The sequence below is a fragment of the Rhinatrema bivittatum genome, chromosome 14 (assembly GCF_901001135.1).
Source record: "Rhinatrema bivittatum chromosome 14, aRhiBiv1.1, whole genome shotgun sequence".
NCBI classification, from domain to species: Eukaryota; Metazoa; Chordata; class Amphibia; order Gymnophiona; family Rhinatrematidae; genus Rhinatrema; species Rhinatrema bivittatum.
The window spans coordinates 66,469,210-66,487,764 of record NC_042628.1 but is presented as its reverse complement, the minus strand read 5'-3'; the positions used below and the strand labels follow the sequence as shown (position 1 = coordinate 66,487,764).

General features: G+C 50.4%; 1 protein-coding gene across 1 annotated transcript in view; it reads right to left on the bottom strand.

Annotated features, from left to right (window-relative positions):
- LOC115075632 overlaps nt 1-18,555 on the bottom strand; it is a 123,200-nt gene that overhangs the window by 56,327 nt on the left and 48,318 nt on the right. The window contains exons 6-7 of the mRNA XM_029576204.1: nt 6,420-6,797; nt 5,894-6,205 (exon numbers count right to left, since the gene is read on the bottom strand). Coding sequence (XP_029432064.1) covers nt 5,894-6,205; nt 6,420-6,797 — 690 coding nt within the window. The remainder of the gene's footprint in view (nt 1-5,893; nt 6,206-6,419; nt 6,798-18,555) is intronic.

Sequence of the window (18,555 nt, the reverse complement as noted above, 5' to 3'; positions counted from 1 at the left end):
CAGTATGGAGTGATGGTAACCAAAGATACCATTGTACCTGTGACGTCTAAAGAAAGTTGGATTTTCTTAGGTCCAGGATGTGCGGAGAGTAACTATTTTCTGTTAAAAGAAAGAATAGTGCAATTAAAACTCCCCAACCCCCCTCCCTTCTCCCCTCTGCACTTCGTAGCGCCTGGGGGAGTGTACCGGGACTTTGGTACAAGGTGGGGTGGCCGCTCTGATATCTGACCAGATGGGAGACCAGGAGGTGTCCCAATGGAGGATATCATGTAGGCTCCTGCAGGTGTGTGAGCGGTAAGTGGTACCCGCATTTCTGTATGCTGTACAAGGAGACACTGAGACCTGTGGCCAGGCCTCAAGGTGGACTTGTACATGGGGCAATGGTTGCTGAATCTCATGTTTAGCAGATCAGCCAATGCAGCTGGACCTTGGTTGGGAGGGAACCAAGAGTCAGAGCATTGGTCGGCACAGGGACTTGTTACTGACAAGAGAAGAAGCCCTGCTGCAATCCCAAGAAGATAGAGGGGTTCTCCTGATATTGTGGCTAACATAGCTAACATAGCGATATGTGACACTAATACAGTTCTAAAAGGCACATGACCCAGAACTTTTCGAACCACGGTCCGAATGGGAGAACACAACTCTATGGGAATGCCGCCGAAGCGGGTACTTACCATCCGACGTGGATCGCCGCAAGACGAGCCGGTGAAGATTGTTGACTCCGACGGTCTCCGGAGTCCTCGAGGGTAAGGCCGGGGACGTAAACGTCCATCTCGCTCTGAAACCCGGTATGGTGGCACAGGTACAGAGGAGACAGGCCAGGCGTGAGTGGCGTTTAGACTGCTAAGTGTAACAGATGGCCATAGTCCCACACCACTTGACGGTGGGGCACGCCAGGAACAGAGGAGCCCTAACGGAACTCATGTTCCCTTCCCTCGTCCCAGCGGCTCGATGTGTCGTGACGCCAATGCAGAAGCTGTCGGACCTGGATCCGGAAGTTCTGGATCACCAAGGACTGCCAAAACTGTAGGAACAGTGCTGATGGCAGTGGTGATGTCGCTCTGCCCGAGCGTTGTCCAGCCTGGAGAAGGATGGCACCGATGTGCTGGATGGCGTCAGCAGCGGACGATCACGATGTCGGCGATGATGGGTGCCACGGTGCTCGGCCCGGTCTTTCCCCAGCGCCGAGATGGAAGCCCTCGTCGTCCTGGAAGGCGATCGATGACGAACTGTCAGCACGCCTGCTCTGCTCCTGACACAATGGAGTGTCTTAAGCTAATACGGGGCTTAAAAAAGAACCCAAAGCGTGGAGCAATGTGAGGAGGCGAGGGTATTATGTGGCGGTGCTATCGGTATTGACGATATTGAAGGCAACCTAAGGGGCTTCGAGGATATCATCAAAATGGGTATGAAAAATTGTCGATGACTGGCCAGGAGAATGATGACAGTGACGGGCACTGACAGCAGTGGCATAGGTATCTTTGAAACGATGTGGAATCGAATAATCGAAAAACATTGCCGTTATTGAAAAAGATACCGGCATCGACTGAGTCGAAGTCGAATCAATAGGGCGTCAAGGACACCGAAGGAAAACGGAGGTGTCGAGGGCATCGATGCATGGAGGCGGGCATTTATGCCGTTTGTGGCATGGCCACGGGCATCAACTATAGGGCCACAGACGTTGACGGTATCGATTTGGACAGACTCAGATTTCCAAGTGTACATGGCATCGGTGCCCCAGACACGTGTGTCGGTGGCATCGATATGGACACGTATGGAATCGATGGCATGGATCTCCCAGTCGATGAATTCCATCCCGGCATCAACGCCAGTCCTGGAATCGGCATGGGCATCGATGCCAGCCATAAGGCTGGCATTGGCATCAACGCCCATCCACGGAATCGAGCCGGCATGGATACCCACCGATGGGACCCACCTGGGCATCGAATTTCACCGATGGGAGCAGCCTGGCATCGACTGCCCTCGATGGATGCATTCTAACATAGATGCCCATGGATGAAACACCTGGGCATCGGTGTCCATCGATGCAAAAGGACCTGGCACCGATGCCATCGACGGACGGCCATCCGGCACCAATGCCATCGATGGACAAGCCATCCGGCACCGATGTCCATCGATGGGGACCATCCGGCACCGATGTCCACCGATGGGGACCATCCGGCATCGATGCCCACCGACGAATCGATGTGGCACCGATGCCCACCGATGGAAAAGGGCTGGACATCGGTGGGGAGGATGGGGCATCGATGGCATCGCCAAAAGGGGGGGTGGCATCGATGAAGTGACCCTGGGATCGTTAAAAAGTGTCTCGGGCAGCGGTGGCGGCGACCCGAGTATGCATGGCAGTGACTAACAGCGTGTGCGTCAATGGCATGCATCCGGGTAGGGACGGCACCGAGGAAGCCCAAGGAAAAAAACAGTGCGTAGGAGGAAAAAGCCTGGTAGCACTGAAAAGCAAAAAACATGGATAAAGGCATCAGGGCACCGTGGGGGGAGGGGCGCTGATGACATATAAAAGCCCAGGGCGGTTTAGGAGGGTCCCGGTGTAGCGATAGGGTATCGACTGCGTGAGGGTACCAGGGAACGAAGGACTTGAAGCTACAGAGGTCCTAAAGTTAAGGAAAAAATCCCTACCCCACTAGCATAAGCAAGCAGAGTGTCACAGAGATACTCGCAAGCTGTTTAAAGCTAACTGAAAAATGGGGGAAGGGAAGGCTTCAGTCAGTTAACAGCCTTAAGATAGTGACAGAAACCGACCGAAAAATAAGAATTAGTACTCACCGAGCGTCGTAAAAACGTACGCGGAGGGAGACCTGTGCAGGGAAAAGTGTTTTTTGAAGTGAAAAGTTAAGTGTTTCCATGAGGTAATTAGTTAAAAAATCCTCACAGAGCTCCAACCGCTATGCTGACTGCAGAGCGGAAAAAAGAAGACTGAGGGAGACACCTGTGGCTCACAGGGATAATTGCAGGCTGGGCATGCTCAGTGCACCCAGTGTGCCAGTGTCAGTCAAAGCTTGTTGAAACTTTGACAGAAAAGTTTTCCGTACAGGGCTCCATCCTCGATGTCACCCATTTGTGAGGACTACCATCCTGCTTGTCCTGTGAGAACACATGTCCTCTGTCACTTTAAAGTGGCTCCAGATCGCAGATTTCTTTTCTGATCCCTTCTCTATAGCCTTCGGGGTGTATGCTGGCACTGGAGCTGAAGTAGTAGGTGCACCCTGAGAAGCAATGCCAGGGGCATCAGTCATAGTCTATGCCTGTGCTGACTGCTCTTCCTCCTCATAATGATCAGTTTTGTCTCTCCCCTGCAGCACTGAAGTGGAGGCAAAGACAGGACTAACAAATCCTCCTAAAACTTCTTCAGCTATTACTTTTTCCATTTTTGATGATGAGAATCCCACACAAGATGATTCTTCATCAGAATCAGAAGCAAACAGTGCCTGTGCTACATTTTCAACGCTAAGTCGAGTCTGTTCTCACACTGCTGCTTTTGGGTGTCGCCATTTTGTCTTGCATAACTCAGCCTACAGGGTTAGAAACAGATGGTGGCGAAGCATCATCTTTAAATTTCATTTCTTTCCAGATGGAACTGCCTGCCCCTGCAGAGATTTTAGATTGGAACAGGTCCCTTTTTAACTTTAATGGGGGACTGGCACTGCCTTTTGAAGTGCCTTCTCCGCCAGTCCCAATTACTCGACCACGTCTAGTTTTCTCTGACATTATGGATTTGATGTCCCTGCCTACTAGGGATTTCAATTTAAAGAATCATTTCCAAAAGAGACCTACTGGGGATTTGGCTTCAGAGAGCACTGCTGCCCCAATATATGTGAGTCTGCAAAACTGCTCAGCGCCCACTGATGCCCAGGCACTGCCTTCTAGGCTTTAAAGAGCACAGAGAGACAGTGAGTTCAATAAAAACAAACTGCAGTTAACAAAAAAGACTGGCTTGGCACAGCAGCAAAAACGATGAGAGATCTATTTCAATGGCAATTCTATCAAACTACCAAGAAATTGAATATATCTCCCACCCACAACACCCAAATCCTGCTTACAACCTACCCCATGGGGTAAAATAACCGGAAAAATGTCACTGCTAGCAGCTTCTCTCAGTGACACAGAGAGACCATCTCAGATCAATAAAAAAAGGTGTGGTAAAAAAAGTGGCTAACTGGCACTGAAGCCAAATCTAACAAATATCTTTTTCAATGGAAAATTCTATCAAAGCAGCTAGCAACTGAATACAGATTTGAGACACTCAGACTACTTCTGAGTAAAGCCACCATAACCGGACCATCTCCCCAGACCTCCATTGCAAAGAAAGTGTGTGGCACGCCGCGTGCTTAAGGTATAAATAGTGCTTCGTCATCAGGAATAGTGTCACAGAGCACTGAGTGAGAGCGGTGATTGGCTGCATTTGAAAAATGCTTAACTCTGATAGGTTGTATTCTAGTCTCCTTGCCAACCTGTCTGACCCACTCTATGTCAGGGCTGTGAGGTCACTTATGACTCACAGGAAAGGGCAGGTTTTTGCTATGGATACTCCCACATAGCCTTCTCCTATTTCAAACGGCTGCTAAGAAATCACTGCAAGCCAAAAGAATGAAACTAATATGATTTGTTGTATTTGTGGGGTATTGCGATGCGTTTCACGAACCCACAAATACAATGAATAGGACCTATGCATTGCGGATTGAGCATGCATTGAAAATGAATGCACATCCCTAGGTGCAAATGCTCGTAACTGACATCCTGGCTGATCTATTAAGTCTCAAAGACATTAGGTTCTCTTCACCTCATGTTTTCTGGTTTCCAGACCTTTCTAAGCCACTGCCTAGAGTGCCTCCTGTTGCTGTTAATGTAGGTTCTCTGCCAGCATTTGAATCTGTTTCCGTAGGTTCCTGTTGTACTGGCACATGTACAACTGGTATGAGGCAATTCGAGCAATGAGCATTCCTCCTTGAAAAACTCTCCTACCCAGAGCATCCAGGGACCTGTGTTCTTGGCCTAGAGGGGCGGATGAATGGGTGAGGGATCTCTTTGCCTTTTTAAGAGCAGACAACAACCACAGGGGAAAAAACAGTGCCCCTTGTTAGCCCATTTCTCCAAGCTTTTACTCTCGGTAAAAGTTAATGATTCTCTTCAAGGCTTATACATGAAATGGATGGAGTAGTAAATATTTCATCTTTCCCTTCCAGATTTTAAGAATAGTTTTCTTTGCATTAATGATCTTACAGAGAGAGGAGGTATGGGGATAGGTTACCCAGGCAGATTGTAAACTCTTTGGGTACTGGCATGATGATTGCATCTAATTTCTAAAAATGCTGTAAGCTACCATGAGCAATGGAAAGGAATACTAAAAATGAAAATTTCTCTTTCTAAAGGGGAGAGAAGATGAGAAAAGAAAGAGAGTATGTGTGTGTGTGGGGGGGGGGCGCGGGGGGGGGGGGGGTTAGGATGTGATCAGGAAAGGGAAAGTGAGCGAGAGACGCTGCGGGTGAGAAGGAGGTGGAAGTAACTTCAAGTGCTGGCTCCCGGGTGACAGAGACTGACAGTATGCTAAATGATTGGGTAATCAAATTATATTTCATGGGTGGTAGGAGGGAAGGGGAAACCATGTCCACTCTGTAACTTTCAATTTCCAGGAGGATTACTGATTCAAATTTGATTACAGAAAGTCCAATTCTAAAAGGGTGAAAACAAACAGAAAGCTGGGTGCAGCTTTATTGGGTTTTGGCTCAGTACAGATAGAAGCAGACAGCGCTTCTGCAGTACAAACTGTGCAGGGCTCTTTAATATTTATGAAAAAGTGACTTGGGAAAAACAGATTATTCTGTCACAGTGTTTTATACAATAGAAGCAAGCTACTTACTCTTCACATTTAAGGTGACAGTTTTCTCTGTGGACATTTTCACCCCAGGGTAATACACCAAACAGGTCAGGTTTTTCCTATGGTCAAACGTAGATGTAGTAAAGGTGAAACTGGATGAATAGCTGAATGTTCCATCGTTATAAGAAGATGTTGTGTTGGTCGTGGAATCAGCTATAGTTAAAGCTTTTATCCAGGTGATGATAGGAGTGGTTCCCGAACACCTCCCCGGAGCTGTGCAGTTGATAGTCAGTGTTACATCTGGCTCCAGCATCTCAGGGATCTGGATCGAGAACTCGGGCTCATTTGTGAAATCTAAACAAGATATAGAAAATGATACTGCCACATCACTGAGCTCTGTAGTTAACACTAGCAGCAAAGAGAAGCCAGTGCCAAGGACAAGTATGTGATATTACTGTCATGTGCTCATCTCATCACTACTGCAGCAACATGAATGGCATATGTTTTTTGCATTTAATGTAAAGGCTAAAGAATATTTTAGGAAGTCAGAAACGCAAAACATACTTACCTCTTATAGTGACAGAAGCAGGTTGTGATACGTAACTATGCATATATCCTCCCTCAAACCTGAAGTAATATCTGCCAGTATCCTCTTTCATGGCATCATCAATCCTTAAGGTGCAGTCACATTTAGATATGTTGCCGATGATGTTAAAGCGACCACTGGTACGTTCATCCACTTTTGTAGATATATTAGTACTTGCTACGGGGTTTCCTTGAGAGGAATCTCCCTCCCTGAACCAATATCCATGAAAAACCTTTCCTAATGTGACATTCAATGGGAAAGTGAACTGACACATGATGACCACACACATTCCCACTTCATCAGATACCGCAGCACTGACATTTGCATAATCAACTGTGTGCCTGTCATGGCAGGGGGAACCTGCAGAGGGAGTAAGATATTTAGTGTTACAAATGTACAGCATTTCAGATTGAATATCAGTTTCAACACATGGCTCAGATCCAAATGCTCATAACAGATTAGAACTGCAGCATTAAACACAGACAATCTGACCAGCTACTAACAACGGTACCTATAAATAAGGCTTTTTCAAATGTTTTAATCATTTCTGCTTAAAATCCTGAAATTAAGAGTCTTTGTTAACATTTATTTAGTATTTTTTTATTCTACCGACATTTGATCTCAATTGAGATATCACACCAGTTTACATTCCCTGTACGTACCAGGATCAGTCCAGGACACCTGGGTTGTGACTCCGCACCAGTAGATGGAGACAGACTAAAACTTGTGGGCGGAGCATATATGCCCCTGTGCCAGTCACAGCCCCTCAGTCTTACTCTGTCTCCAGTAGGTGGTGCAGGTCAGGTCACAGCTCCTTCCTTCCTGCCCTGGTTCTGGTACTCCGTCAGGGTCGGTTCTTTTCTTTTTCTTGGTTTTAGGCCAGTTTAGTGTTGTTAATTGGGATTTTGATTTGGCTAAATTTGATTTTGCTAAATTGTCCCTGAGGTCCCGTCCGCCCTGTCTCCCAGGGGGGTTGTGAGGTCCTGAGGGGACTACCCCCCCCTGGTTGAGGCCGCTGCTAGGGTCGAGGACCCGGCTTTCCCAATAGCAGCGTCAGGGGTGACACCGGGGAGCCCGGTTCACTCACCCCTGCTGGACTAGGGCTCCAGGACCGTGGACAGCGACAAGCGTTGTTTTGTAAAAAAAAAAAAAAAAAAAAAATTGTTTTACTTTTGTTTTCGGTTCTCTCTGGCTTCAGCTCTCTGCTGCTTTGCGTCGCCGCTCCGTGGGGTCTCCGGAGGGGGCGCCGCTGGCAGGGGGGAGGCCGGGGGGGCCGCCGGGGGGGCCGGTTTCGCTAAATTTAATTTTTTCCTCCCGGTGCGCTCTTCGCCGCGGCTCGTCGGCATGCCTCGTGGCTCGGCCTGTCAGGCCTGCGGCTCGGCGCGCGCGCGGCTTTACCGCGGTGCTCTGTGTGCGGCCTGCTTCCCGGGTGGAGAGCGGTCATCCGGGGCGCCTCGGGGGGCTCGATCCCGCAGCGCACGATCGCCGCCGCGCAGGGGGGGGCTCGGTAGAGCGGCCCCAAGACTTTTTCCCGCTGAGCGCGGGAGTGGCGGCCATTTTGGCCTCGGACCGTGAAATGGCGCGGGAAACGGCAGGAGCCTCGGGCCTGCCTCCCGCGCTTTCTCCTCAGCGGGTTGATACAGGGGGGTCCCCTCGGGGGTCCCTTGGTCCCCGGGGGTTTTCAGAGGAGGATTCTTCAGCCTCGGGGTCCCTTTCGGAGGATTTTGCGCTGTCGTTGCGCAAAGTCCTAAAGTGTACGTGCAGTAAGCGCGGCCGGGGGGGACCCCGCAAGGCCCCCCCCCCCAGGGAAGACGTCATGCAATCCTAAGGGCGCTGCGGAGGGGTCCCGGGGCCCTTCCCGAAGTACGCGGCTTCCTCGTGGCGTCCCACAGGAAGCCGATTCCGATTCCCCCCTGCGGTGGACTCTGATTCCCCTGAGAAGCCCCTGAAAGGGGCCGACGGAGTGGGGACGCACGAGTCCGCTCAGCCAGGCGCCGGAAAGGGATCCCAAGCAGTGAAAAATGATGATCCCAAGGTGGTCCGGTTCTTCCGCAGGGAGGACCTGCCACCCTTCATTCCGGCCATTCTCCAGGAGCGGGGAATAGAAGCTCCTCCGGTGGTAGTCCGTCAGGAGGCAAACATGGATCCGGTCCTGTTAGGTCTCTCGGCTCCGGCAGTGGTTTTCCCGTTTCTTTCTCCTCGACGAATATTCTGTTCCGGGAATAGGACACCCCGGCGTTAGGTTTGAAGGTCAGTCAGGCCATGGACAAGCTTTACCCGCTTCCGGAGGATGCGCTGGACCTGCTCATATTCCCCAAGGTGGACTCAGCGGTCTCCGCGGTAACAAAGAGATCTACCAATTCCGGTCACGGACGCGGCAGCTCTCAGGGACCTTCAGGACAGGAAGCTGGAAGTGCAGCTCAAGAGGATTTCGAGGTTTCCGCGCTGGGAGTGCAGGCCATCTGCACGAATTCGCCATGCGGGCCAGTCTGCGCTGGGCCCAGGTTTTTCAAGCCAATGCGGATTTTCCGCAGACGAGGCAGCGCAGGCAGATCGTTTGGAAGCTGCAATAGCATATGGCGTGGATGCGCTGCACGATTGGCTGCTCACGTCGGTTAGGTCCATGGTAGCGGCTGTCTCGGCACGCCGACTTTTGTGGTTGCGCAACTGGGCGGCGGATGGTTCTTCCAAGGCTCATTTCGGGGCACTACCATTCAAGGGACTTTGCTGTTTGGCAAGGAATTGGACGAGTTAACGAGTTCCCTGGGGAGGGAAAAACAGGGCCTTCTAGCTTCCCGAGGATAGATCCTGGGCGAGGTCCTCGTTTTCGGCCAGTTCTCTTTAGCGGGGTCCCAGGAGGTCGCGTCCTCAAAGGTCGTCCGGGCGCTCGTATAGGTCTTCCTCCTCCCGTACTCCGCAGTGGCAGCAACAGTCCTTTCGAGGTAGGCGCTTCGGTAGACAAGGAGGTGCCTGGCAATCACGGCGCCCAAGTCTTCGCAATGAAAGGGGGTCGGCCCATCTCTCGCCGCAGCCTCGGCACGCCGTTTCCAACGGCGGGGTACGGTTGATGTCATTTCCGAGAGATGGCCCGGTGTAACGGCAGACCAGTGAGTCCTCACGGTCATAGGACGCGGCTACGCGTTGGATGTTGCTCACACCCCAGCGGACAAGTTCCTGGTCTCGCCTTGCAAGGCTCCCGAGAAGAAGGCGGCGGTGCTCGACACCATCCAACGCTTAGCAGGCTTGGGAGCTATTTCTCCAGTCCCGGTCAGCCAACACGACAAGGGCCGTTGCTCCATCTACTTCATCGTCCCAAGGAAGGACGGCACGTCCAGACCCATTCTGGATCTCAAGGGGTGAACCGATGCCTTCGGATTCCTCACTTCACAATGGAGGCGATTCGTTTAGTCATCGCCGCGGTAAGGCCCGGCGAGTTTCTAGCCTCCCTGGAGGTCGGAGCTACATCTTCTCACGGAGGCATATCTTCACATAGGCATTCATCCATCGTTCCAACGCTTCCTCAGGTCTGCGTTCTAGGGCGGCATTACCAGTTCCGGGCTCGCGATGGCCCCACGTACAGTCTCGAAGATGATGGTCGTGGTGGCGGCGCAGCTGCGCCGAGAAGGTCTCGGCGCCGAGAAGGTCTCCTGGTCCACTCTTACCTGGACGATTGGTTGATTCGGGCAAAGTCCGAGGATCAGTCTCGGATGGCGGTAGCCAGGGCCCTCCACCTTCTGCAGTCCCTAGGATGGGTGGTCAACTATAGCAAGAGTCATCTGACACCCACGCGGACCTTGGAATATCTGGGAGCTCTTTTCGACACGAAGAAGGGCAAGGTGTTCCTGTCACACGAACGGAGATGCAAACTGCAAGCTCAAGTACGTCGCTTATTGTCTCTCCGCTAACCGCGGGTCTGCGACTACCTTACAGTCCTAGGGTCTATGGCTTCAACGCTGGCACTGGTTCCCTGGGCATTCGCTCATCTGCGTCCATTACAGTCATCCTTACTATCCCGCTGGAAGCCGGTCTCTGAGGAGTTCCATCTACCGCTTCCACTCAAGGGACACGCGAGGTCCAGCCTGCTCTGCCTGGGGAGCTCGGTCCAAGGCCTATGGTCCGTGTCGCAAGCCCAGTGGTCTATCAATCGCCTAGAGCCCAGAGCGCGCCTAGAGACCAGAGCGGTCCGTCTGGCCCTGCAAGCCTTTCTGCCATTGCTGCGGGGGAAGGCAGTTCGAGTGTTGTCGGACAATGCGACCACAGTGGCATACGTCAAACGCCAGGGCGGACCAAGGAGCCCCCAGGTGGTGGAGGAGGCTCAGCGCTTGATGGCCTGGTCGGAGCTACATCTCAGCAACATAGCAGCAACTCACATTGCGGCAGTCGACAACGTGCAGGCGGATTTTCTCAGCCGTCATCGTCTGGATCCCGGAGTGTGGGAGTTGGGGGACGAAGCTTTCTGCTCATTTGCAAAACGTGGGGGGTGCCCCACATAGATCTGATGGCCACGTGGCACAACGCGAAGGCCCCGCGATTTTACAATCGATGTCGAGAACGGGGGGCAGAAGGCGTCGATGAGTTGGTGCCTCCCTGGCCGACGGATGTGCTGCTCTACGTGTTTCCCCCGTGGCCGATGATCGGCATGATTCTACGGCGCATAGAATTGCACCCGGCCGAGGTAGTCTTGGTGGCACCGGAGTGGCCGCGCCGGCCGTGGTTTGCAGACCTCGTCCAGCTGGCGGTAGCGGCGCCCCTTCGGTTTCACGGTATGGCGGGCCTGCTCCATCAGGGCCCCGTCTGGCATATGTCCGTGTCTGGGTGGTCTTTGAGGACTGGTGCGTGCAGCGTGGGGTGGTCCCCACTTCGGCTTCCGTCTCCGACATTCTGGCGTTCCTCCAGGCTGGTCTGGCCAAAGGGCCTGGCGTGCAGTTCCTTCGGGTTCAAGTGGCAGCGCTCGGTTGTTTGCAGGGTGCAAGTGGCAGCGCTCGGTTGTTTGCGGGGTACGGTCCGTGGTGCGTCCCTAGCGCTCCACCCGGACTTTTGCTCGCTTCCTCCGGGGTGCCAAACGCCTTCGTCCTCCCTTGCGTCTTCCTTGTCCGGCTTGGGACCTCAACTGGGTTCTTGTCCGGCTTGGAACCTCATCTGGGTTCTCTCCTCCCTATGCACGGCGCATATTGAGTTTTGAAACGCGCGACTCTTAAGGATCTCACTCTTCAGACGGCGTTCTTGGTAGCGATTGCCTCGGCGCGGCGGGTTTCCGAGTTGCAGGCCCGGTCCTGTAGTGAACCCCTTTTTGCGTATTTCCGATTCCGGAGTTTCTTTGCGCACAGTTCCTTCCTTCCTACCGAAAGTGGTGTCGTCTTGTCGTATGATTCAATCGGTGGACCTGCCCGCTTTGGCGGCCGGGGAGTTCTCTGTTCCAGAAGCGAGAGAATTGCGGACGCTTGACGTGCGGAGGTCCCTCCTCCGATATCTGGAGGTCAGTAATCCGTTTCGGGTCACAGATCATCTGTTTGTCCTGTTCTCTGGTCCTAAGTAAGGGGCCGCAGCGTCTCGCACAACGATCGCCCGGTGGCTTAAGGAGGCCATTGCTTCAGCGGTGGCTTAAGGAGGCCATTGCTTCGGCGTACTGGGTGCGGGGAAAACCGCTTCCCGTGGGCCGGAGGCGCAGGCGGCACCTTGAGCGGAGGCTTCTCCGGTATTGCCTCAAGAGATTTGCAGGGCGGCTACCTGGAAGTCGTTGTATACCTTTATCAGGCAGTTCGGGGGATGTCCGGGCTACCGATCCCGGAGGAGTTGGAGAGAGGGTACTCCGAGCGGGACTCTCTGCTTCCCACCCTCGGTAATTTAGCTCTGGTACATCCCAGGTGTCCTGGACTGATCCTGGTACGTACAGGGAAAGGAAAATTAGTTTCTTACCTGATAATTTTCGTTCCTGTAGTACCAAGGATCAGTCCAGGATCCCGCCCGCAGTGCTGCGCTGAAGTAATGGAGAGTCCGCTCTTTGTTTTGAATTCTTCTGTTCCGCTTGTTTAACTCTCTTGGTTGGAGAGTCTGTTTCCAGGAGGGGTGTTTTCCCCGTTCTATTAGCGGTTTCTAGCTAGTTTAGTTCTCTGGTTGTGTTCTACTTTGACATTACGTATGACTGAGGGGCTGTGACTGGCACAGGGGCATATATGCTCCGCCCACAAGTTTTAGTCTGTCTCCATCTACTGGTGCGGAGTCACAACCCAGGTGTCCTGGACTGATCCTTGGTACTACAGGAACGAAAATTATCAGGTAAGAAACTAATTTTCCTTTCAGGTACTGTAGGTATTTCCCTATCCCCAGAGGGCATACAATCTAAGTTTTGTACCTGAGGCAATGGAGGCATGAGGCATGAGGCATGAACACTCCTTCTTGGGTGAGGCTGAGCCTAAAACCCAGGTGCAGGATTCAGACTTTCTACTTTCTCTTCGACCTCTGGGAGATGGCCTATCCATGACAGAGAAGATTCTGTATTTGATCTGATGAGACTCTTCCCTGATTCAGAAGAGGAATAAAAGCATCTACAGATCTCTGATGAATCTGGCAGCCTTTAATGTGTTCCTCTTGCTCCTGCTGCAGTCTGTATCTGCTTCATACTTATCCTCCCATAGCCCTGGAACAGCCCTTTCCTTCTGTGCCTCGCGTCCCACCAGGACCGACCCGGAGCCAACCGCTGATCAAGGTGAGGCCTTGCCACCTCGAGTCATCCCTACCGTCCATCTGCCTAGCCGTTTCAGACCACACTGACCACCGGATCCTTCCCGGACAGTAGGACCACGCTGAACACCCCGAACGGACCTGAGGCCCTTTGTGCGGACCTGCCCACCTCCCCGGTCACCAGACGCCTTCTTCTCGGCCCTCCGCCGCGGACTCAGCCACCCCCGACTTCTAGGCCGCGTCCTGACCCACCTCCGACTCCGCTCACAGACCGATGGACCGCATCAGAACGAGAGCGATGAGGGACAGATCGATATAAGAGCGCCGGGGAGCCTTGGTGCCGCACGCGACAAAAGGGGCCTGCCCCTTAGCGTGCCCCTTTGCGCTTCCCTTGGAGCTTATTTCTAGCCTCTCCCCCCTCCCACCCCTCAACTACGTACAATTCCTCTCGGCTTATCCATTGCCCACATCTCATACCGCTCCAGCCTAACACCACATTCACCATCCCTTACACTTCACCCCGCTTCGATACCTCAACTATACCTCTACCCACTGCATATTCTATATCACTCTACCACCCACTCACTCTTTCCTTCTCCTTTTACCACTCCTCTGCTTTGAACACCTCCTCCCCACAATCTCCAACCCTCAGCAAGCCTTCCCACCTCCGCTATCATGCTGACACGCTCAATCCCCAGCCTCAACCAATGGCCCTATAACCTTAGGAAACCAGCTACTATTCCTACCACCCCATATCCCAGAACCCTACTTCCCATCATGCTCTCCCCCCTCACACAGTTCCTAGGCCTCACTGCCTTTACCCTACTACTCTGCAATTCCCAATCCATCTAAAAAAAAATACCCATCCTCCACGACATCCTCTTTGATTCTAACCCGGACATAATGGCCCTCACTGAAACCTGGCTCAAAGAAACAGATACTGTTCTTCTGAATCAACTACCCTTACAACGCTATGACATATTCTCTATACCTCGACCTAAAAGAAAAGGTGGAGGACTCCTACTAGTGGCAAAAAAAGAACTTAAATTTACCTCACACACCCCGTTTCACAACTTCTAAACTAGAAATTGGCCTTTTTAAGGCATCTCACTTACAAATATGCCTTATATATACCCCCCCTCCCCCAGGTCTACTTGAAAACAACCCTTCACCACTCACTGAATTTATCATGCAAAACATTGATCTCAACAGCCCGGCCATTATCCTCGGCGACTTAAACCTCCATGTTGACTCCAACAACTATTGACCGATCGCTAACCTCCCCTTCATAGCCAAGATTATGGAAAAACTGGTAAACACACGGCTCTCAAACTACATTGAAGACAACAACCTCCTATTCCCATCACAATACGGATTCCGCAAAGCTTTATGTACAGAAGCCCTTCTCATCTCCATGACAGACTACATCATCTTGGGCCTCGACAAAGGACAAGCCTTCCTTCTGATCCTACTGGACCTTTCGTCAGCTTTTGACACCGTCAACCACTCCCTTCTCATCAACCAGCTAGGCGCCTTAGGTATCACAGGCACTGCCCTTTCATGGTTCAGAACCTTCCTCAGCAATAGAGGATACAAGGTTAAGATCCAGAATAAAGAATCCTCACTCTACACCGCATCAGTAGGAGTCCCTCAGGGCTCTTCCCTGTCTCCTACCCTATTTAACATATACCTGCTACCCTTATGTCAACTTCTCACTAACCTCAATCTCAAACATTTCCTCTACGCTGATGACATCCAGGTCCTGATCCCCATCAAGGAGTCCCTCGAGAAAACACTGTCCCATTGGGAAACATGCCTCCAAAATATCAAACAGCTTCTCTCAAGTCTCAACCTGGTACTAATCTCATGCAAAACGGAACTACTGCTCATCACACCAGAGAATAGCTCTATCATGTCCTCTCATACAGTCACTCCAAAAACCACTCAAGTGAGAGATCTAGGAGTACTAATTGACAATCGCCTGAACTTGAAAGCTACCATCAGCAAAACCACAAAAGACTGCTTTTATAAACTCCAAGTGCTGAAAAGAATAAGACCACTTTTCCACGCTCACGACTTCAGAAAGATTCTACAATCTATTATCTTCGCAAAGCTGGACTATTGTAACACCATCTTGCTTGGTCTCCCTGCATCACACACCAAACCACTTCAGAAGGTTCAAAATGCCTCTGCCCGAGTACTCACTAACACCAGGAAAAGAGACCACATAACCCCTATACTAATGGGACTCCACTGGCTACCCATACACTTCAGAATAATTTACAAGGCAATTCTTACCATATACAAAAACATCCATCAACTAGCACCAATTGTCCTATGTTTCCCCCTCCGATTACACACTTCAACAAGACCGACAAGAGACGCATACAAAGGACTACTTCAAGTTCCCCCAGCCACAACCACCAAACACATTACGTTAAGAGACCGGGCCCTCTCTACTGCTGGTCCAAACTTATGGAACTCCATCCCCCCAGATCTCAGAACGGAACCCAGCCTCTCAACCTTCAAGAAAAGACTCAAGACTTGGCTGTTCAATCAGGCATTTCCTAACACCAACACGATTTAACTCCTAACAATCAAAACCCATCATCTTCAATTCCACGGTCATTTATATTCTTTTCTTTTTCCTTCACCCAGTTCTATTACCCCTGTTATATATAACTGCTTTTTCTGCACTATGGTTTAAGTTTCAGTTTAATTTGCACTCCTGTTCTATGTGAACCAGCATGATGGGACTACCAGTCTTGAATGCCGGTATATAAAAAAACTTAAATAAATAAATAATAATAAATTGACGCCACCACCTGCACACCCACATGCAAGGCCCTCCTCTCCTCTCTCACAGCCATGGGCTTCCTCCAAATATTCAACATTCCCACACACAAAGCTGGCCATACCCTTGATTTAAACTTCATTAACTCACATATCCAATCCAAGGCAGCCCCCTCTTGCACCCCTATACCCTGGTCTGGCCATTCTTTGCTTTCAGCCCCGTTCTCCATAAACAACAAACACTCAGATCCCCACTCCAACAAAACTATCAAATTCAGGAAACCTTGCAGTAGAGATGACCTTATTACAACCCTCTCCAACAGCCTAGATAAACTTGACCTATCAGACACAGAAACAGCCATCTAATCCTGGAACAAGATCACCTCCAACACTGCCAACTCGCTATGCCCCCTCACCACAAAAGTACTAAACACTTCCAACAACACAAAAAAGCACTGGTACTCGACCGAACTCAAGAAACTCAAACAAGCCCTAAGACCCCTGGAAAAAAAATGACGCAATGACCCCACTCTTTCCTGCTTGTCCAATTACAAGTCCGCCTTAAACAAATACCGTACTGCTATACTTAAAACTAAGCAAGACTTCTATGCAATCAGAATACATGATCTACAATTCAATGCGAAAGCCCTCTTCTCCTATGTATCTGAGCTCACCAAGCCTCCCAATCCCACCCCAACAACCGCAGACACACAAGCGAAATGTGACAAACTTGCCCTCTACTTCAGGGAAAAAGCTAATAAATTCATACAATGCTTTCCCCTCACAGCCCTTCCATCCAGACGCCGTCTTCTCGGCCCTCTGCCTCGGACTCAGCCGCCCCCGACTTCCAGGCCGCATCCTGACCCGCCTCAGACTCCGACATACCACCATCTCACAAACCCCTTTTAATACCTTTGAACTGACCACATCCTCTGAAATTGAAACAACACTCAAAAAAATAAAACCAGCCCAACACCACTCTGACACCATACCTACCAAAGCACTACTATCTATCCCATGCAACAGAGCAAAACCTTTCGCTGACATCATAAACTCCTCTCTGTCCTCAGGAATTATACCTGACTCCCTTAAGCAAGCCACCATGAAACCCCTTTTTAAGAAGCCTAATCTCGACCCCAATGACCTCGCCAACTTCTGACCCATCTCCAACCTTCCACTCTTATCCAAAGTGATTGAAAAAGCAGTAAACTCTCAGCTCTCCGATCACCTTGAGACACATAACATCCTCTTCCCTTCTCAATTTGGTTTCCGTAAACTCTACAATCCAGAAACCCTCCTATTCTCCCTCACAGACACCATTCTGCAAGGCTTCAACAAAGGTCACTCATACTTAGTGGCAGTGAGAGCGGTGATTGGCTGCATTAGAAAAATGCTTAACTCTGATAGGTTGTATTCTAGTCTCCTTGCCAACCTGTCTGACCCACTCTATGCCAGGGCTGTGAGGTCACTTATGACTCACAGGAAAGGGCAAGTTTTTGCTATGGATACTCCCACATGGCCTTCTCCTATTTCAAACGGCCGCTAAGAAATCACTGTGAGCCAAAAGAATGAAACCAATATGATATTTTTTATTTGTGGGGGATTGCGATGTGTTTCACGAACCCACAAATACAATGAATAGGACCTATGCATTGCGGATTGCCCATGCATTGAAAATGAATGCACATCCCTAGGTGCAAATGCTCGTAACTGACATCCTAAGAACATAAGAACATAAGAAAATGCCATACTGGGTCAGACCAAGGGTCCATCAAGCCCAGCATCCTGTTTCCAACAGTGGCCAATCCAGGCCATAAGAACCTGGCAAGTACCCAAAAACTAAGTCTATTCCATGTAACCATTGCTAATGGCAGTGGCTATTCTCTAAGTGAACCTAATAGCAGGTAATGGACTTCTCCTCCAAGAACTTATCCAATCCTTTTTTAAACACAGCTATACTACCTGCACGAACCACATTCTCTGGCAACAAATTCCAGAGTTTAATTGTGCGTTGAGTAAAAAAGAACTTTCTCCGATTAGTTTTAAATGTGCCCCATGCTAACTTCATGGAGTGTCCCCTAGTCCTTCTACTATCTGAAAGAGTAAATAACCGATTCACATCTACCCATTCTAGACCTCTCATGATTTTAAACACCTCTATCATATCCCCCCTCAGTCGTCTCTTCTCCAAGCTGAAAAGTCCTAATCTCTTTAGTCTTTCCTCATAGGGGAGTTGTTCCATTCCCCTTATCATTTTGGTAGCCCTTCTCTGTACCTTCTCCATCGCAATTATATCTTTTTTGAGATGCGGCGACCAGAATTGTACACAGTATTCAAGGTGCGGTCTCACCATGGAGCGATACAGAGGCATTATGACATTTTCCGTTTTATTCATCATTCCTTTTCTAATAATTCCCAACATTCTGTTTGCTTTTTTGACTGCCGCAGCACACTGAACCGACGATTTCAATGTGTTATCCACTATGACACCTAGATCTCTTTCTTGGGTTGTAGCACCTAATATGGAACCCAACATCGTGTAATTATAGCATGGGTTATTTTTCCCTATATGCATCACCTTGCACTTTTCCACATTAAATTTCATCTGCCATTTGGATGCCCAATTTTCCAGTCTCACAAGGTC